Source organism: Taeniopygia guttata, chromosome 30, assembly GCF_048771995.1.
Source record: "Taeniopygia guttata chromosome 30, bTaeGut7.mat, whole genome shotgun sequence".
NCBI lineage: Eukaryota > Metazoa > Chordata > Aves > Passeriformes > Estrildidae > Taeniopygia > Taeniopygia guttata.
The window spans coordinates 2,230,701-2,252,343 of NC_133055.1; the positions used below are offsets into that span (position 1 = coordinate 2,230,701).

At 49.6% G+C, this 21,643-nt stretch overlaps 2 protein-coding genes and 1 pseudogene across 2 annotated transcripts in view; 2 read left to right on the forward strand and 1 right to left on the reverse strand.

The window, feature by feature from the left end:
* The window catches only part of LOC140680256 (uncharacterized), a 1,118,524-nt gene that overhangs the window by 120,169 nt on the left and 976,712 nt on the right, over window positions 1–21,643 (reverse strand). The gene's annotated exons all lie outside the window — the stretch shown is intronic.
* The window catches only part of LOC105760196 (uncharacterized), a 448,806-nt gene continuing 427,825 nt past the window's right edge, over window positions 663–21,643 (forward strand). Inside the window, exons 1-4 of the mRNA XM_072919757.1 lie at window positions 663–915; window positions 1,301–1,382; window positions 1,568–2,357; window positions 5,412–6,005. Coding sequence (XP_072775858.1) covers window positions 1,328–1,382; window positions 1,568–2,357; window positions 5,412–6,005 — 1,439 coding nt within the window. The 5' untranslated portion in view covers window positions 663–915; window positions 1,301–1,327. The remainder of the gene's footprint in view (window positions 916–1,300; window positions 1,383–1,567; window positions 2,358–5,411; window positions 6,006–21,643) is intronic.
* LOC140680941 (uncharacterized) lies at window positions 8,439–9,546 on the forward strand (annotated as a pseudogene).

A 21,643-nucleotide genomic window follows, 5' to 3' on the forward strand; every position in this document is an offset into this window, starting at 1 on the left:
TCAGAGCGGTGCCGGGAGGGAAAGCGCTCCCAGTTCCCTCCCGGTGCTCCCAGTCAGAGCGGTGCCGGGAGGGAAAGCGCTCCCAGTTCCCTCCCAGTGCTCCCAGTCAGAGCGGTGCCGGGAGGGAAAGCGCTCCCAGTTCCCTCCCAATGCTCCCAGTCAGAGCGGTGCCGGGAGGGAAAGCGCTCCCAGTTCCCTCCCAGTGCTCCCAGTCAGAGCGGTGCCGGGAGGGAAAGCGCTCCCAGTTCCCTCCCAGTGCTCCCAGTCAGAGCGGTGCCGGGAGGGAAAGCGCTCCCAGTTCCTTCCCGGTGCTCCCAGTCAGAGCGGTGCCGGGAGGGAAAGCGCTCCCAGTTCCCTCCCAGCGCTCCCAGTCAGAGCGGTGCCGGGAGGGAAAGCGCTCCCAGTTCCCTCCCAGTGCTCCCAGTCAGAGCGGTGCCGGGAGGGAAAGCGCTCCCAGTTCCCTCCCAGTGCTCCCAGTCAGAGCGGTGCCGGGAGGGAAAGCGCTCCCAGTTCCCTCCCAGTGCTCCCAGTCAGAGCGGTGCCGGGAGGGAAAGCGCTCCCAGTTCCCTCCCAGTGCTCCCAGTCAGAGCGGTGCCGGGAGGGAAAGCGCTCCCAGTTCCCTCCCAGTGCTCCCAGTCAGAGCGGTGCCGGGAGGGAAAGCGCTCCCAGTTCCTTCCCGGTGCTCTCAGGATCGCTCCCAGTGCCGCACGGGCCGGGCTGGGAGCGGAGGAGGAGCGGGAGGAAGAGGCGGGACAGAGAAAGAGGAAGAGGAAGTAGAGAAGCTGCAACAGAAGAACGAGAAGGACGAGGAAGAGCAGCAGCAGCGCCTACACCACGCGGTTTCCCCGCACGCCCGTTCAGGCCGCTGCTCCCCCGGCTTCAGCAGCATCGTCCCCCCACCTCCAGAACGCGCAGGTGAGCGGGGAGCGGGACCTCGCCCCAAATCCATCGGGGGGGTCTCCGGGAAGCTTTTTTTGTGGGACAGGGGATGTTTGGATCTTGCAGGACCCCAAAGCTGAGCCACAAATAACTCTTACCGAGGTCCCACGTGCCCTGTACCTGCGGGCAGAGGGGCGATATCGGTTTTGGGGATCCCAGGGAGTGCCGGGGGGAAAGAGGGGAGAATGCAGAGCGGCGATCACGGAGCTGGGAACCCCGGCAGCCTGGAGGGGTGAAGGAGGCTGGAGGTGAGCGGGGTCCGGACGCCCCTAGGCTGAACGGGCCGCTTTCTAGAGCTAGACTTGGCTAGCAAGACCATCAAACCCAACGCAATCAACCCTTGTTATCCCCCCCAAAACAGGATTTCCCGTTCCTAAACCTCGGCCCAATGGAGGAAGAAGAGGCTGGGAGAAAGAGGAAGATGCCCCAGGACACCCAAGCAGGTGAGGAGGAAGTCAGTGCCCCTTTTCCCCTGTCTCCTGCTCCATCTCCCAGCCCAGTGGCCCCTGGCTGCAGGACAACCCCGCAGTAAATGCTGTCCTGCCTGGGACACACTGGGGGGGATCTCCTTCCCCTTCCCTGTGGCATGGAGGCAAATCCCATCCTCTCCTTGTCGTTTGTCCCCCAGGCACTGAGCTGGCAGTGGAGACCAGGGAGGATGAATCACCACAGCAGAACCTTGTGGAAGAGGCCGTTTTGAGTGACTCCACTGCACAGGAATCCAACGGGGATGAAAATCCCCAGAGATCCCTGATGAGGAGAGGCTGCAAACCCAGCCCAGGGAGGTCAGAGGAGGAAAGACCCACCCTGGGCCATGATGGCAGCCAGAGATGTAGCCAGAGCTCTGAGCTGGGGGTCCCTGAGCAACTTCATGATGGGGAGAAGCCCTACAGGTGTGGGGAATGTGGGAAGAGCTTTCAGAGAAGCTCCACTCTTCTGAAGCATCAGCAGACACACACGAATGAGAGGCCCCATGAGTGTCCCGAATGTGGGAAGAGGTTTCAGACAAGCCGCCATCTTCTCAGGCACGAGCGGATTCACACCGAGGAGAGGCCCTTCCGCTGCCCCGACTGCGGGAAGGGCTTCAGACATAACTCCGACCTCACCGTGCACCGGCGCATCCACACTGGGGAGAGGCCCTACGAGTGTTCTGACTGTGGGAAGAGATTCACCCAGAAGTCGAACCTGATTGTCCACAAGAGGATCCACACCGGTGAGAAGCCCTACGATTGTGGGCATTGTGGGAAGAGATTCAGCCAGATCTCTGAACTAATGCCCCACCAGAGGATCCACTCCGGGGAGCGGCCCTACGAGTGTGGCAAATGTGGGAAAAGCTTCACTCAGAACTACCACCTGATGATCCACCAGAGGAGCCACACTGGGGAGCGGCCCTACGAGTGTGGGGAGTGCCACAAGAGGTTTCAAAGCAGCTCAGATCTCCTTGTACACCAGCGGATTCACACAGATGAGAGGCCCTACCGCTGCCCCGACTGCGGGAAGGGCTTCAAGCTCAACTCCACCCTCGTCACACACCGGCGCATCCACACTGGGGAGAGGCCCTACGAGTGTCCCAACTGTGGCAAAAGCTTCAGACAGCGCTCAGCCTTGAACCAACACCAATGGAGGCACCACTATGGCAGCCCTGCAAGTGCCCCAAGTGTGGAAAGAGCTTCGTGCGCTACTACAGCTCCATCCCCCATGGGGGGATCTGCACTGGATGGTTCCCAGTGATCCGTGATGCAGGTGATCTGTGTTGGGAAGACACCTGGCTGGGGGGCTCCACCTCTTTATGGCTCCACGTGGTCTGGCTTATCTTTTCATTTCTCTTTGTCCTTTCAAAACACCCAAAAGCAGGGTAAAAATAAAAACAGTGAACTAAGACAAGGATGGGGACATCTTCTAGGGGATGTGGGGGATGCTGAGTTCAAGTGAGTTGAGGGTTCCTGGGCAGGACTTGGGGTTGCTCAGGGTTTTACTCAGCTTTTCCCAGGCTGAGTGGTTCTGGCTGTGCTGGGAGACCCTGGCAGAGTTTCTTGGGCAGCTGATCAAGGACCCCCTGTGCTGGAACTGTCTCCATGTCTCCCCATCCTGGTTCCTGGTGTCCCCTGTCCAGGATCCCCTTCTCCCTGCTGTCACTCCCCTTGCTCCCATATTCCCAGTTGGGCTGCCGGTTGCACTTCCGTTCCCCTATTTCCATTTCTATGTTCCCTGTCCCATTCCTATATTCCCATAATCCCAGTCCCATTCCGTTAGGCCCATTTGCCATCTTGGTCCCATCTTCCTAACCCCAATCCCATATTCTCTCCGGTTCCATATTCTCTATCCCGTTCCCATATTCCCGCTCCCTGTCCCCATTCCCGTTCCTTGTCCCCATTTCCTGTCCCCATTCCCGCTCCCTGTCCCCATTCCCGCTCCCTGTCCCCATTCTCTGTCCTATTCCCGGTTCCCTGTCCCTCTCACCATTCCGGCTCCCTGTCCCCATTCCCGCTTCCCGTCCCCTCCCACCGGACGCCGCCGCCATAACACCAGAGCCCCCGGCCCTCACGTGACCGAGGAAACCCCGCGCTGCTCCCGCCCACCAATCCCAGCGCGCGATCGCTCAGTGATTTGCATAACCACGCCCTTCGCCTTGCCCCTGCCCCCCGCCGGCTGCAGCCGCGTCCGGGCCCTGTTTGCTCCCAGTTCCCTCCCAGTGCTCCCAGTCAGAGCGGTGCCGGGAGGGAAAGCGCTCCCAGTTCCCTCCCAGTGCTCCCAGTCAGAGCGGTGCCGGGAGGGAAAGCGCTCCCAGTTCCCTCCCAGCGCTCCCAGTCAGAGCGGTGCCGGGAGGGAAAGCGCTCCCAGTTCCCTCCCAGTGCTCCCAGTCAGAGCGGTGCCGGGAGGGAAAGCGCTCCCAGTTCCCTCCCAGTGCTCCCAGTCAGAGCGGTGCCGGGAGGGAAAGCGCTCCCAGTTCCCTCCAGCGCTCCCAGTCAGAGCGGTGCCGGGAGGGAAAGCGCTCCAAGTTCCCTCCCAGTGCTCCCAGTCAGAGCAGTGCCGGGAGGGAAAGCGCTCCCAGTTCCCTCCCAGTGCTCCCAGTCAGAGCGGTGCCGGAAGGGAAAGCGCTCCCAGTTCCCTCCCAGTGCTCCCAGTCAGAGCGGTGCCGGGAGGGAAAGCGCTCCCAGTTCCCTCCCAGTGCTCCCAGTCAGAGCGGTGCCGGGAGGGAAAGCGCTCCCAGTTCCCTCCCAGTGCTCCCAGTCAGAGCGGTGCCGGGAGGGAAAGCGCTCCCAGCTCCTTCCCGGTGCTCTCAGGATCGCTCCCAGTGCCGCACGGGTCGGGGCCGCTTTGGAACTTCCGTACGACAGAAAGCGGCTGCTTTTGGGTGTCGGCACCGCCCGGGCCGGGCTGGGAGCGGAGGAGGAGCGGGAGGAAGAGGAGGGACGGAAGAGGAGGGACAGAATCGCGTTGTTTCCCGTGCCGGGTCTCGGGCCCGCCCGCTCAGGCCGCGGCTCCCCCGGCGTCAGTAGCACCGAACCCCCGCACACCCGCCGGGATCCACAGGTGAGCGGGGAGACGGAGCTCACCCGGATTCCATTCGGGGGGTCTCTGGGAGGGTTTTCTTTTTTTGCTTGCGTCTTGCAGGACTCCAAATCTGAGCAGGAAATGTCCCTGGAGCGATGTTGAGGTATCCCGCGTCGAGGGGGCAATATCGGGTTTAGGGATCTCCGGGAGAACCGGGGACAACGCAGGGGCCTCAAAGGGGAGAGACTGCAGAGGGGCAGTCCCGAAGCCAGGGGATCCCTAGCACCCTGAAGGGGTGGAGGAGCCTCGGTGAGCGGACTCCTGGATGAGTGGGCTCCAGGGCCTCCGAGGCTGAAAGAGGCACTGACTTCTCCAGCTGCACTTTGGCAGCAGGACCATCAAACGCAAATCACTCAGCCTTGTTTTCCCCCAAAAAATAGGGTTTCCCATTCCCAAACCTTGGCTCGATGGAGGAAGAGGAGGCTGCGAGGAAGAGAAAGATGCCCTGAGAGCACCAGGAAGGTGAGAAGGAAGTCAGTGCCCCTTTCCCCCTCTCTCCTGCTCCAACTCCCAGCCCAGCCTGGCCCCCGACCCCGCGGCATTGGCCGTCCTGCTGGGAGTGGATTGAAGAAATTTATTTCTCCTTGCCTCAGGCAAGGAGGCAATTCCCACCCTCTCCTTGTCCTTCCTCCCCCAGACAAGGAGCTGAGGATGGAAACCAACGAGGACAAATCCCCAGATTTGAGGCAGAACCTCGTGGAAGAGGCCGTTTTGAGCAGCTCCACAGCACAGGAATCCAGTGGGGAGGAAAAGCCCTGGAAATGCTGCAATGGGAGGGGCTGCAAATGCAGATCACAGAGATCTGAGGAGGAACTACCCAGCCTCGGCTGGGGAGGCAGCCAGAGCTCAGAGCTCGGGGTCCATGAGCAGCTTCATGATGGGGAGAAGCCCCACACATGCTCGGAATGTGGGAAGAGCTTCAGCAAGAGATCTTCCCTGATCTGCCACTGGAGAATCCACATGGGGGAACGGCCCTATGAGTGTGGGCAATGTGGGAAGAGCTTCACGCAGAGCTCCTACCTTATTGTCCACCAGAGGACCCACACGGGGGAACGGCCCTATGAGTGTGGGGAGTGTGGGAGAAGCTTCAGGACGAGATCTAAACTTACCCGCCACCAGATGATCCACACTGGGGAGAGGCCCTACGAGTGTGATAAATGCAGGAAGAGGTTTCAGACCAGCTCCAATCTCCTCACACATCAGCGGATTCACACAGATGAGAGGCCCTTCCGCTGCCCCGACTGTGGGAAGGGCTTCAGGTACAACTTCCGCCTTGTCACCCACCAGCTCATCCACACTGGTGAGAGGCCGTTTGAGTGTCCTGAGTGTGGGAAAAGCTTCAGGACAAGCTCTGAGCTGATTGTTCACCAGAGGATCCACACGGGGGAACAGCCCTATGAGTGTGATGAATGCAGGAAGAGGTTTCAGAGCAACTCCCATCTCCTCTTGCACAAGCGGATTCACACAGATGAGAGGCCCTTCCTCTGCCCTGATTGCGGGAAGGGCTTCAGGTACAACTCCAACCTCATCACCCACCGGCGCATCCACACTGGGGAGAGGCCCTACGAGTGTCCCAGCTGTGGGAAGAGCTTCTCACAGAGCTCTCACTTGACCAAACACCTACGGAGCCACCACTAAGGGAAACTCTGCAAGTGCCCCAAGTGTGGGAAAAGCTTCATGCGCTGCTCCAGCTCCATCCCCCACGGGAGGATACGCGCTGGATGATTCCCAGTGATCCCCAGTGGGCAGAGCCCCAGTGATCCCGTGTTGGGAAGACACCTGCCTGTGAGCTCCACATCGTCCTGGCTCCCTGTGGCCTGAATTTCTCATTGTCCCTTCAAATCACTCAAAACTGGGGTAAAAAAAAAGATGTTGAACTGAAACACGGATAAGGACAAGGTGTGGGCATGGCCATGGATGGTATCACGGAGGATCTTCCAGGGGATGTGGGGGATGCTGGGTTCAAGGGAGTTCAGGGTTTCTGGGGCAGACTTGGGGCTCAGGGCTTTGGGCTTTTGAGCCAAGTGGCTCAGGTTGTACTGGGAGACCCTGGTAGAGGTTCTGGTGCACCTGATCAAGTCCTGCCCTGGACCTATCCCCATGTCCCCCCATCCCAACTCATAGTGTCCCCTATAGCAGCTGCCCCACTGCCCGCTGTCGCCTAATTTCTCTTTACAGAGAAAACCAAGGCACAACTTTTTCCCAAGGATTTACTGGGAAAGGCAGTGAGAAGCCTCAGAGAGAACAAGAGAAAACAATTCTTATCTGCTCCTGTGTTTGTCCCACATGGAATGTGGTCTTGTAAGAGGTCGTCTGAAGACCCTCACTCATTTGTCTGCTGATTGCCACGAGAAGGAAAATCCGCCCCACTGCAGTTCCAGCTTGGAGAAGGCAACAGTGCAGGTGCAGCCACTGCACCATCACGCCAGCTGTTCCAAACGAGGCCTGGCAAGAACCTGGCAAGGACTTGGTAAGGACTTGGCGAAGACCCAGCGTGGACCCAGCACGGGCGGCCTGCTGCAATGACTATTTCACTCTCCACCTTTAAGCCGAATGAACTGTTGGGGTGACCCTGGTGGTCTCTCACGGAAGATCCCTCATCTGCCTCCTTACCACCATGACAGACAGAGATCAAGAACCCTCTCCCCAAGGACTGAGACCCCTACCACAGGGAGTGGGGGGGAGCAGTGGTGTAACCACGATTGACATGACCTATTCTTCTTCAGTAACTGCAATAGACTTATTTTTCATTGTGTTCGTCCTGCTTTGGTGAGTCACCTGTTCCCCCCGCAGCAATTTCAATAGACTCTTATTGTTCTATATGTTCCCCCCTTTTTCCTCTGTGGACTATAACTGGGCCCCTGGGTTGGGTAGGACTTTGGAGGCTCTCCCCAACACAACAAGATGGATCCCCATCGTCCGGACTAGTCAGGATCTCGCCTATGTTGGTAGCTATTCCCATCCCCCTTTTCTCTCTCTCTCTATCCTTTTTATTTATTTTCTGACACCACTATCGCATTTATTGTTTTGGCCCCTAATAAAGGTGCTTTTGTTGTGATTAAACTGATAATCCCTTGCTGTTTGTCTTTTGCACTTTGGGATCGGCTAATGAACCATCACAACACCCCGCTATAAGCGGATCGTGACTTTAAATTGGCGTCACGGACAGGATTTCTCTCTAGGCAGAAGGGTGCAGGTTCTGTGTAGTCTGTAACAGGGGAAGGACGTTTCTTTCCAGCCGCACCTCGCCTGCCAATCCAAAATGCTGAGCAGTGTCTAGATAGCAAGGGGGGGAGTTTTGAATTTCCCGCAGACTGCACATTGCCTAGGTGAAAGAAGCACCCACACTATCTTCAGAAATCTGCAAAAGATCTCTTAGTGCAAAAGGCGGTGTGTGCAAAAAACACTGTGTTGTTTTATTGTTGTTATGTGTATTTGGACTGTCTGGGAAGGAAGGGACAACTTGAAGAAACTAAGCAGAGCCTCCCAGGCAGATTTTGTCTCTTCACCCACCCAGGGAAGCGAAGGGCGACACAGTGAAGGCTGTGTGATTTGTGTGACTTAAGTTTGTACCTCCCTGCCGTGGTTTTGGTCCCTTCATAAAATGAGTAATAACCTTCATGATAAGGCTAAAGTTGAATTTTATGCTCTACTAGCTAAATACAGTGCCAGACCTTCTCTGTGACGAGAAGAATGGGCACAAAGTAATTGGTTTAATTTGGATAATGTGGTTGATAGAATATGTTCTTTACAACATGATACAAAATTTAAACTGGGCAAAAATAAAACCATCTTATGCTCAGTTTTGGGAGCTTGTCTTATGGCAGCTGTAGAAACTCGCTTTCAGCGAAGAAGTGAGCAAGAAACAATAATAGACTCCCTTCAAAACTTGGTTGAAATTTTGCAAAATACAATTACATGAAGAAAGGAATGAAAAACATTAATTAATAAATGAGAACTATGCATTGAGAGCTGCCTTAACAGAGGAACATGTTAACAAATCACATAATGCTGATTCCTCTACAGATCCTGAGGAAAAGGAAACTCCTCGCATTAACCAAATTTATCCTCATAAAGAACTTGAGGCAGCAAATCATTGTGGGGAACATTGCTGCCCTCACTTAAGACCCTTAATTAAATCAGAATATAACTATCTTAGTTATGATGATCTTGAACCCCACATCACAACTAAACACATACCATACACTGCCACCGAATTAGCTAAGCTTAAAAGAGAATACAGATGCCTCCCACATGAATCAGAAACAGAATATGTTTTCCAGGTGGCGATCAAATTAAATTAACTAAACAAGAAGCCAGTGGGTACTGGGGACATGGTGTCTTCTTAACAACAGGAGATAAACATGACTCACGGTCCCTGACACAGCGCGCAGCTTTTTGGGCCGGGGGAATGAGCCCCTTGGAAAGGGGAGATCCTGTAGCTATAGTTAGCACCCCTGACCAACTCCTAGAAAGTGTACACAAAGCTGCTTGTCTGCAAATGATTCATGAAAAGAAATTAATTCCTGGCTTTGAATCCCCAATGCAATTACCTGTGAAGCCTGAAATAATGTCTACTTTAATTCGTGGGCTTCCAGAAACACTCAAACCTACTGCCATAGCCTTACAGAAAACTATCGTGGCATTAAGCCCTGTAGAAAGACTAGACAGATTTCTTGATCTGATCGCACTGGATCTACTTGTTGCAGGATTTCTGAGACAGAGAGGGCATGATTTATGTCTGGAATGAGATTTGAGCTACTCCAGCCTAGGCCTCAGATACGGGCCTTGTGAGGCCTTCCAAGCCTGGGACGCAGTTAGAAATTAAGAGCTTGTGGCACAGCTAGAAATTATATTAAGGTGTGATGTGAAGCACTGGGCTTTCTGGGTGTGAATTAGTACAGGTTTATAGTGTAGAGTTTAGTCCAGCTTAAGACAAAGACAAACAATATTAGCTTGCCAATCAGAGTGCCTTTGTAAACTCTAAACTATATTGAAGTGTATATAAACTGCCATCTTCTAAGTAATAAAGGGAGAACGTTTGATTGACCACATTGGCCTGATCTGTGTTTGTCCAGTCCAGCTTTCCTGTCTAGCGAGGTCCCTGGCTTTGTCTACTGATCCTGGTTTTACTCCATCCCATTCCCCTTTCCAAGCTGCAAATTCACAAACCAGTTCACCTGGTAGTAACCATAAAGTTTGGACATGGGGTGAAGTTGCAGAGGATTTGATCAATTATTGTAGAAAATATGGACCTGTAAAAACCCCGGAAGAGAAACCAATAAAATCAGAGAAAACAAAAGGGATTCGGTCTATTGGGACTCCTTACAGTAAAAATCCAGAAAAGGGAAAACAGAACCCTAACTGCCAGCATTGGTGGTCACTGGGAGTCCAAAAGGGGGTCCCCAGAGAAGTGATGGATGGTCTACCCCTTGATAAATTACAGAAAATAATAGCTAATTGGCGCTATCGAAAATCAAATCCATCGGTTCAATCCGGTACACGCCCTAGTGCACCCACTCTTCCTCAGAACATGGGTAAGAAAACAACTTTCTCACAGTCCCTCCTGCAAAACCAGGGCAGTGGACAAAAACTAACTATATCACAACTTTCCTCTCAGAACTCAGGCTGTGACCCAAAATTGACATTTTCCCAGTTTCTCTCTCAAAATCCAGGCGGTGAGTCATCTCTTTCTCAGCCTTTTCCTCAAAATCTGAGCAATGAACTGACACAACACCAGGGAAACTAATTTCTCCGTCCCTTACAGGTGAGCGAAGAGATGGAGCATGGGTATATTTAAGAAGGCTCACTAAAAATAAATCAGGAGATATCTTGATCACAGCTATTGTGGGTCCCAAACGTGCTCTTGTAACCTTTTTGATTGACACTGCGGCTCAAATCTCTGCATTAACAGAAAAAGATGCCCAGAGGAGCGGTGTTGTTCCGACTAAGAGACAATACTGTGTCCTTAATGCTCTAGGAATGTCAGAATCTATGAATGTGGCCTTAGTTAAACTCACTCTTCCTGGAGATGAGGATCAATTGGTTGTTAAAATGGTAATCGGGGACATCCCAAACAATTTACTAGGGATGGACGTCCTTGTTGGGGGACAGTGGGAGGACTCAGAAGGATCTCTATGGTGTTTTGGTGCTATGCCTTTAAATATAAGACTGCTTCAAACTGCACCTGTTCTGTCATATAGCAAAACCACCAATGTAAAACAATACCTCCTACCTTCTTGTGCCAGAGAAGGTATCAAACCAGTTATACAGGATTTGCAAGACCAGAGAGTAATAATTAACACACATTCTGCTTTCAACTCACCCGTCTGGCCAGTCCGAAGCCTAATGGGAAATGGAGACTGACAGTCCATTTTCACAGGCTTAATGCCAACACAGATCCTCTCACAGCAGTGGTCCCAAATTTAGCAGAATTAATAACATCTATTCAAGAAAAAGCTCATCCAATTATGGCAACTATAGATGTCAAAGATATGTTTTTTATGATACCATTACAACCAGAAGACATGGACCGTTTTGCCTTTACGTGGGAAGGACAGCAATACACTTTCACTAGACTCCCACAAGGATACAAGCATTCACCCACCTTAGCCCACCATGCCTTAGCTAAAGAACTAGAGGAGATATCCAAACCTGATGATGTAGCAGTGTACCAATACATTGATGATATTTTGGTGGGAGGGGATGAAATTGAAGCAGTAAGAGAGACTCAACAGAAAATAATCTCCCATTTAGAGAGTCTCGATTTACAGATCCCCCCAGAAAAAGTTCAAAAACCCTCTCAAGAAGTAAAGTTTCTGGGGATTTGGTGGAAAGGAGGCATGACATGTATTCCACCTGATACCTTAACTTCTTTAGATCAGATTAAAATGCCTCATTCCAGGAAAGATCTACAACAGGCTCTAGGATTATTAGTGTTTTGGAGAAAACACATTCCAGATTTCTCAATAATTGCTAGGCCCCTTTATGATTTGCTAAGGAAAGGGGTAAAATAGGATTGGACTCCTTCTCAGGAAGAAGCATTGCAATTACTGATTTTTGAAGCAATTGCTCATCAAGCACTGGGCCCTATTCATCCTACAGACCCCTTTCAGGTAGAATGGGGATTTGCTGTCTCAGGATTGTCAGTACATTTGGCAGCGGGGACCCGAGGGTCCAACAAGGCCTGTTGGTTTTTATTCCCGTGGTTTCAGAGATGCTGAGAAAAGGTACACTACCTGGGAAAAGGGATTGTTTGTGGTCAGCCTAGCCCTCATTGAAGTAGAAAAGATTACATGTCAACAACCTATTGTACTAAGAGGCCCCTTCAAGGTTATTAAGACAGTCATCAATGGGACCACCCCTCCTGACGGGGTGGCCCAGAGGGCCTCGGTAAGAAAGGGGTATGTTCAGATTGAACATTACTGTAACATCTTTACAATAACAGAAGGAGCTGTGAAAAATTTGGCAATACAAGAAACTGAGAGCTTGGATAGCAGCCAGGACAAACCTGCCTCTGTAATCAAAGTGGCCCCTCCTTTCTGCCCTGAAAAATCAGCAAACTCCTGGTTCACTGATGCTTCTGCTAAAAGGGAAGGAAAGATATGGAAATATAGAGCAGCAGCACTCCACATCTCTTCTGGTGAGCAAATTATCACAGAGGGAGAAGGTAGCACACAGGTTGGGAAACTAATAGCTGTCTGGAGTGTTTTCCAACGAGAAGCACAAAATTCCTCTTCAGTCTACATTTACACTGACTCTTATGCTGTGTACAAAGATTGTACTGAGTGGCTTCCTTTTTGGCAACAAAATGTTGGGAAGTGAATAGAATCCCAGTCTGGCAAAAGGAAAAACGGCAAGAAATATTAAACATTGCAAGTCAGGGGAATTTTGCAGTGGGATGGGTAGCCTCTCACCAAACAGACGGAAATCCAGCAGGAGAGTGGAATAATAAAGCTGATGAACTAGCAAGGGTTAGTCCCCTGAAAAAGGAGCAAATTACAGAGGAATGGGATCAACTGTTAGAATGGCTGCATGTCAAAAGACAGCACACAGGTGTGAAAGATTTATACCAAGAAGCTCATGCTCGAGGTTGGCCTGTTACCAGAGAAATGTGTAAAACCTGCATATCAGCTTGTGAGCAGTGTCGCAGGCGACTAGAAAGACACCCTTTAGAAGATGACCCTTTGCATTTAAGGAAAGGTAAAGGTTTATGGGATGCATGGCAGATAGATTATATCGGTCCCTTCAAGAAATCAGGAGGAAAACATTTTGTACTAGTAGGAGTAGAGATTGTATCTGGGTTAGTCTAAACTGATGCTTTCAAAAGGGCTACAGGGGACAATACTGTCAAAGCTTTGCAGGGGTGGTTTGGAACTTTCCCTAAGCCCCAGGAAATACAATCTGATAATGGATCTCATTTCACTGCTAGAGTTGAACAGGACTGGGCAAAAGGTGAAGGAATTAAATGGACTTTTCACACCCCTTACTATCCCCAAGCTAACGGGATCGTAGAAAGGACTAATGGTCTTTTAAAACGATTATTGAGACCACAGGAAGGAAATTGGGATCTTCGGTTATGGAATGCTGTAAAAGGTCTAAATAACAGGTGGGGAGTAAATGGGTGTCCCAAGGTCACTACTTTTTGTCCAACAGCTCCAAGCAACATTCCCTCACTGCAAGGACCTAATGATTCTAAAAATCCTGCACATTACCCTGGACAACCTGTCTTGGTAGACCTCCCCACTGTAGGGCAGGTGCCACTTGTGCTGAAAACCCCTCTGAACAAATATACATGGATAGCCTCTGATGCTCTAGGAAAAGAGCATTGGATAAATACACGCTGGATAATTCCATCATTCTAACCTTTTCTGCCATATAGTGGCAGGATTTTCTTGTTATGTTTGCTTTTACAGAAGAACCCCGAGGGACTTTATCATCTGAGCCATGATAAAATTGGTGATACTCCTCTACATTTTACCACAAATCTACAGCCAACACCCCTCTGAGTGGTCGTGGTCTGAAGCTACCATCGAACACACTGATGTGATAGGATCATATCCTAAAGATCGCCACCCAAATCTGGCAACTGTCGTGCTACATAGCTCTAAGGTATATCGTCCAAGTGAGTGGAAATGGGATCAGAAGGACTGGACCAGAACCCTAACTGGAACGACTGGTGAGACTATTGTGGTAGCATGCAGAAAGGTGGAAGGATCCTCACATGAGAAAGCTTCTTCTATCACAGTTGCTGGAAGTTTTATGGAACCAGGAGGAAAAAATAATCTAGAAATTCCTTCAACAAAAGTGTGCCCTACAAAGGAATGGGAGTGTATCAAAACATTTCCCCTTACCCTGTGCTGCCGTCAAGAATATACTGGTAACTATACTTCAGGTCCCCAAAACAACAATGTAGTAATTACCTTAGATTGTGAATATGAACCCAATGAGTGCTGGTATAGTTTTGTTTTAGCTGAAACTACTTATGTGACATGTCTTTGGCAAAATAATTTAACCAACCCGTTGGACGTACAAGGTCTGGTTTACAAATTTAAAATTAATGCTACAACTAACAATAACACAATAATTGCACCCCAATTGACAGAAAGTCCCTTTACCGAAGGGCCGTGGTCACAAGCTTTTGTTTATTTCTCTGGGTACATGGGAAATGTAAAGGATTTAAATCTATTAACTCTTGTTATGCACAATAATCAAATATACACTAAGTAAGAATGGAAAGAACAAAAAACCGGCAGCTTCAAGGGGAAATAGAGGAGCAAATTAGTATAGGATGCCAAATGATTAACAAAACTGCCTACAACAAAGCAACTTCAATTAGTGTCCCAACAGGTAAAAGAAACAAGCGAGAGGAGGTTTGCACGCATCCAAGCATACAAGAGTGTTGGCACAATTTTACACTAACACAAACTGCTGAAGTAGTTTGTCTTTGGGGCAAAGACACTGAAGGACTTTCTTTTAAATTTATAATAAATGTTATAACCCAAACTACTACAGTTCATACCACCACCACCACTCAAACTCAACCACCAGTTATGCTTACTCCAAAAATTTCAAAAGTTGGACCATATATAATCAGGAAAACTGGCCAACAACAAATATTGTTCAATCCGGCATGGTCTCTTAAACAAGTTAAATTCCTAATGCAAAGCAATGTCTCTGAAGTTCAGCCAGCTTGTTCACCTTTCTTGCAAACTTCTTTCCAGGGGTGGACGACCTGGTTACATAACTGGTGTTGTGGGAACAGGATTGGGAATTCTAAATAGTATTAATTCAGAAGTATTACATAAATTGGCTGCTACAACTAAAGATTTGACCCAATTACAACAACCATTGCAATTGTCCTTATCAGCCTTGGGAACGCATCAGTGGCTGCTAACAAACATATTACCAAATTGGGAAAAGGTAAATATGAATGACCACAAATTGATAATTGATGCACTCAATGCTACACAAAGCAACGTTTCCATAGCCCTTAGCTGCATCCAGGCACAATTATGGATGCAGTCAGTTGCTGCTTCCATTATAAGAGAAGGTGAAGAAGGCACGTTTCCTATGGAAATTCGGAAGATAGTTTGGGACAGTGCCACTGACTTTGAAAAAGATTTCCAATCCTGGTGGAATTTGGTGAACTTTACTTATGACCCCACTGCAAACTTAGCCACAGCTTTTGTGTTAACCATACGCAATGCCTCCGTGCATTCAATATTCCCCATTATTGCATTAGGAGTGAATCATGATGGAGCCACTGTCTGTCTTTCCGAGCATAGAGAATGGGCCCGACAAATTGATGATAAATGGCAAACTGTTAACTTAGAATCCTGTATTGTCCGAGAACAACAAGGGTTCATCTGTGAAGGCAATGCAATTATAGCTCAGGATATTTGTCTGGACACTGAACAAAATATCTGTCACTTTGAAATTCATCCTAATGAAACTCCTAAAACATTCCTTGTATATATAGGCAATGGATGTGCATGCTTTAGAACTGCTTGTAACACAGTGTATGTAGAAGACACAGTAGTAGATACTAAAAATCATTCAAATTTTTGTGCTTGCAATTTCACTAAAATTACAGGATGTGATTTTTCTTTTGAAGCTCCAGTTACTTCACATCAACTTTTATAATCCAATTACACGCTGATTCATAAGCTATTGCCTACCCCCATTGGAATGAATCTTACTCTGGTAAGGCAATTGTTGCTTCACCAGGACTTAATTGAAATCTTAGGAAAAATCAAAGAGAACGGACAGAAAACACTGGTAACTATTCATCATGATGTACAAGAAATACATCAGGTTATAGAAAGGGTGAAGAGTGATGCAGAATATAGGTGGTGGGATACACTTTTTGGATGGTCACCTACTGCTACAGGCATCCTGAACAAATTGTGTCATCCCATTGTTGTCCTTTTGATTTTAGTTTTGATTGGCTTTGCTTTATCAGCAATCTTGCTTATTATGAATTGGAGAATGATAAAGCGATTAACAAAATTGACAGCTATAATTAATGCACACCACTTGGCCGATGTGCTTTATACTATAGACATCCCCAGGACTATAGACACAAAGCAATTATAAGATTAGAAGATTGTTTGTTTTAGTCACTTAGAAAACCTGATTTGAATTCTTAAAGATTGTTTTATTAGTTTATTATTAAAGAATTGTTTTAATATTATTTAATCAACTCATTGTTTATTGATTAGAAAATTGTTCCAATTAATATTGATTCAATTTATACTAATCATTGATATTGTTCTACTATTTTCCCTGTTCTCTTTTCCCCTCCTTTTTCTTCTCTTTCCCTTCTCTGGGATATGCTGCCAACACTAGACGAGTCCTGAAGACTTCACAACGACACTACAGAACCCTGCTGAAGATCTCTTGAGGGCAATCGTCAGTCACGGGGTGGTGTAAGAGGCAATCTGAAGACCCTCACTCATTTGCCTGCCGATTGCCACGAGAAGGAACTCCCTTCCCCCACTGCAGTTTGGCTTGGAGAAGGCAACAGTGCAGGTGCAGCCGCTGTACCGTTACGTTCCGTTCCGAATGAGGCCCGGCAAGAACTTGGCAAGAACTTGGCAAGGACTTGGCGAAGACCCAGCGTGGACCCAGCACGGGGCGGCCTGCTGCAATTCCTGCTTCACTCTCCACCTTTAAGCCGAATTAACTGTTGGGGTGACTCTGGTGGTCTCTCACTGAAGATCCCTCATCTGCCTCGTTACCACCGTGACAGACGGAGATCAAGAACCCTCTCCCCAAGGACTGAGACTGAGACCCCTACCACAGAGAGTGGTGGGAGGGGAATGACATGACCTGTTCTTCTCCAGTAACTTCAATGGACTTATTCATCATTGTGTTTGTTCAGCCTGGATGATTTTCTGTAGATACAGCTGTTCCCCCCATAGCAATTTCAATAGACTCTCATTGTTCTGCATGTGGCCCCCTTTCCCTCTGTGGACTATAACTGGACCCCTGGGTTGGGCAGGATTTTGGAGACTCTCCCCAACACAACAAGATGGATCCCCATCGTCCGGACCACTGAAGACCTCGCCTGTGTTGGTAGCTATTCCCATCCCCCCTTCTCTCTCTCTCTCTCTCTCCTTTTTATTTACTTTCTGACCCCACTATCGCATTTATTGTTTTTTGGCCCTTAATAAAGGTGCATCTATTGTGATTAAACTGATAGTCCCCTGCTGTTTGTCTTTTGCACTTTGGGATCGGCTAACGAACCATCACGACACCCCGCTATAAGCGGATCGTGACAACTTGATTTCAGAAAAATGGGAGATGCAGAGGAGAGGTTCCTGGATACAGTCACTCTACCTACACCTGGAACTGAGGCATCTGCCCAGGGATTTCATATTCACTGACTGGGAAGGAAATCGAATCAGGGCTTGCTAATTTTCATGAAGGCAAACACCTGGGATTCACTTCAGACTTGTGTTTGCCTGGAATAATTCAACACAAGCGCTGTATATTTATACACAGACACGGGACTTTTCTGTTGTTTGATGAGACTACAATTTGTCTTCCTCTTGTGGTTCCTGCAATCCTTCCTCTCCGGAGGTTTGCAGTTACCAACATCTAGCCCAGGAATATTCTTCTGTCATGTTTTGGATATTGTTGTTCTTCAAAGGAAAGCAAACAAGGCGAGTGTAAACCAGGCCTCTTCCCAGGCAGATTGTATTGGAACCAAGTCCTGCCTCAAACCAGAATCCAATCTCATCTCCATTGTTGTGTACGTCTATTATTTTTCTCATCATTGCTTTTCCATTTCTTATTACTATGCAGCTCAGTCTTGAACAACATCATTCAGAACTACACAGAAGTCACATACTGCTGCTTCCCTATTCCTATCTGCTTGCTACATAATCCCACCCAGCTCTCTATTGAAAATCTGCTTTTACCTGGGCAGACAGGTGTGTTTTAGCTGCAAATATTGTGAATCAGGGATGCAGAAATTCTCCTTACTCTGTGAATCTGATCAAGGTCCTTATCCAATGTGTCACTGAACATGTGAATTCTCCCTTTCTCCCAACAACCCCCAGTGCTGGTTTTGGCTAAGATAAATCAGACAGTGCTGTTTGGAGTCACTCCCCACCTGTTTTTCCATCTCATCCAGGGGCTGGGGTAGGATGGCTGGTTGGGTTGTGCAGACACATTGCACTGCACCTTGCCCTGCTGGTGCCCAGCCTGGATCAGGGCAGGTTGGATGCCACACGGGATCCATCCTTTGCCATGCCATGTGATCCTCCATGCAGTAGGGATAAAGAGCCCAGCACTGGGGAACCCCAGGTGCTGCAGCAGTGATATTTTTGGGAGAAACACGGAGCTGTGCATGGCCAGCTCTAAGTCTGCAGTGGTGTGAGCACCAGGCCTGCCATGCTGAGCCCAGGGCCACAAGCAGTGCTCACCCTGGCTGGGACATTGAGTCCCAACATGGGATCCCACGGGACCGGGCACGTTGGGATTTTCCCCTGCAGCTACCAAGTGTGTCCAGAGAGACTGCAAGGAGACAGTGACCTCTGTCAGTGAGACCCTCTGAGTGGGACAACCACTACTGGGATGGCTGTGCCAGCTCCCCCAGGAACCTCCAGCCCGGGGAACCTGGAGCAAGTGAAAAGCACAGCTTTGCCAATGCTGCCTGTGCCTGAAGCAAATGGAAAGAGAACCGGGGTGTGAAAAATAAAGGTTGTTTATTTACAGAAGAACAGCAATGAAAACACAGAACACAATTAGATTTTTAAGAATATTTGTAATAATAACAACTTATAGAACGTATATACCTAAGAACATATCTAACAACAATATTTGAAATGTATTTACAGAAGACAAAACTAAACACTAAAACCTAAGAGCCAAAGGCAACAACAAACTCTAAAAACTATATACAAAAGGGTGCCATCTCTGTCCGGGACCTCCATCAGTGCAGGAAGAAAAGCAGGTGCCATGGTCACTGCAGTCACGCACAGAGGGCTCTTCCATGTGTCCCCAGGCTGGCAAAGCGGGACTCTGCTGCCAGAGCTGAGGCTGGCTGCATCTGGGGGCTGGGCCCCAGGCCCTGGGATGGGGCTTGTGCGGCCAAAAGCAAGAACAGGACAGGCTGGGCATGGCCACCAGAATCCAATGCACTGGCTACCACGTGCTGGAGCAGGGACCACTGAGCTCAGCCCCAGACTGGCTGCAGGGAACCCACTCTTCCTGTGGGGACCACATGCCTGTCCTGCTGCTGACATCAGTCTTCATCCCAGGACCATGGCCTCATCTTCTTCTTCCTCATCAATTTCCATGTCCTCGGTGAACTCTTCCATGTCCACGTCCATCTCCTCTTCCACATCCACCTCCATCTCTTCCTCTTTATCAGTCGTTGGGTCCACCTCCATCTCTTCCTCTCCGGTCTGTTCTCCATCCACCTCCATCTCCTCCTCCCTATCAATTTGTGGGTCCACCTCCATCTCTTCCTCTCCAGCCTTTTCTCCATCCACCTCCATCCTCTCCTCTCTATCACTCTGTATGTCCACCTCCATCTTGTCCTCTCTGTCTGCGACAGCCTGCAGAGGTAGCAAAACCTCAGAGTGGGGTCCCTGTCCCACCCCATCCCCCCAGAACTCCAGCCCACCCGGGCAGCTGGGGGGATCCACCTCCATGGAATGGCACCGTACCTTCCTCAGAACAAAGGTGAGCATCCTGCAGGGATGGATGACACAATCCAGGCCTTAGGCAGCTATCGACACTGATGATGGGGGTATCAGGGGGCAGGAACAAGAGGGGTGGCAGGAGCGGGCAGGAGCAGCGTGCAGGGTGTGCTGACCCCAGGGCCAACGGTTGTGTTGTGCTGCTTGCTGGCTGCTGGCAGTTCCAGGTGGGACATGGATTGTGACGTGACAGTTGAGCTAGAGAGCCTTTGGTTCCATGCTTAGCAACGTTCCCCCAGACCATGGTGCTCAGAGCCCTGTTGCAAAGATGGGGCATCCACAGCCTGGGCCAGTGCCTCAGCAGCCTCAGTGGAAAAGAGCAGCTTCCTTAGATCCAACGTCAATCAGCCTCCTGCAGCTGAAAGCCATCCTCCCTTGTGCTATTGCCACAGGCCCTGTTGAACACTCTGTCCCAACCTTTCTTGTGGGACCCTTGCAGTCCTGCAGAGCTGCAGTCAGGCCTCCCCAGGGTCTCCTCTTTCCAGGCTGAGCATCTCCAGCCCCACATGGACAGCCGGCAGTGGGATCAGGGGCAGTCCAGGCTGGAGTCCAGTAGCATCAGGAACGGAGAGATGGAAGCGTTAGGCCCAGGTTTGCCTCTAAATGTACAAAATTAATAACAGTGGAGGGGAAGATGGTGGGACACTGGTTCTGCTCTACTTGGTGAATATTTTCTCTTTTTTTTCTTTTTTTTCTGTCATGCTTATGCAGGTTTGGCTGTTTGAAAGGAAGCTTGGCACAATATCCATTGCCTTCTCCATTTGTGAAACACCAAGCGGAGTCTGGGCAAGCTGATCATGCAGAGGAAAACCTGCAAATATACTGGTGATCCTGAGCCTGGAGGATGCAGTTAAACCCAGCCAAAAGTAATTTCTGGAAAGTCAAGCCACTCATTTTCTTGAGTTTGGCTATGCAGCTTTCACCTGAGTCTTATAAAAAAGCAAACAAAAAACTCAAACCAAAACAGACAAAAACCCAAACAAACAAACCCACGCAAACCAATCAAACAAATAGATGAAAAAAACCCAAATAAAACCAAAGGGAATGAGGAGTTAGTATTACTTGTGAGGATATCACAGCAGGCAAATGTCTGCTTCCCACCATAAAAAGCCACAGAAAACACCTGCTCCAAAATATGCCCAAGAGGAGAACCATAAAAGTGATACATAGCAACTTTGGGGGCAGCTCCCCATTAAGGTGAGGGATGAGCACACATTGGTACAGATCCAGCATTCCCCACCCTCCAGGCTGCTCTTTGCTCCTGATGCAAGACCCTTGCAGGTCTGTGGCCCCTCTCAGTGCATTATAAATCATTCCCAGAGCCACAGGCATTTCCAGAGCGAGATCCAGGCCAAATGCTACTGCTTGCTGAGCCTCTCTGGGAGATCCTGAGCATCTTCCTGCCTAGAGTCACAAAAGAGCTCCAGCTCTCCCTGAACTGGGTTTTCAGGGGAGGTTTCCATATCCCTGAGAGATGTGTTCATCCCTCAACACATCTGATTTTATGTACCATGATGTGTTTGGGTTCCTTCCTTACTCCTGTGTGCCAGTGAGAAACCACCCATGTGAATGGAGGGTATTGTGAGCAGGAAAATGCATTCCTGGATTGCCTTTTTGCTTCACTGTCACTCAGCTGAATAGGGTCCTTATCTTTTAGGGACTTACAAGAATGGGTAGGAATTTTGGCTCTGAGAGGAGCAGAGAGCACATTTTCTGCACCACATTCCCAACAGATGCCGTTTCCCTGGGAAAATAGTGACTGTCGCTCATGTTCCTGGGAAGATTGTGAAGAGCCATTCAGAGATGACAGGTCCACGTGGCCTTTGGCTTTGTGTACCTCATTTCACATGCCCGGTTTCAAGGGCCATTAAAAGAGGCCACCTTTTGCCCTGGCAGTGCTGATCCCTCCTGGTGATGCCCTCCCCCAGCGTGGG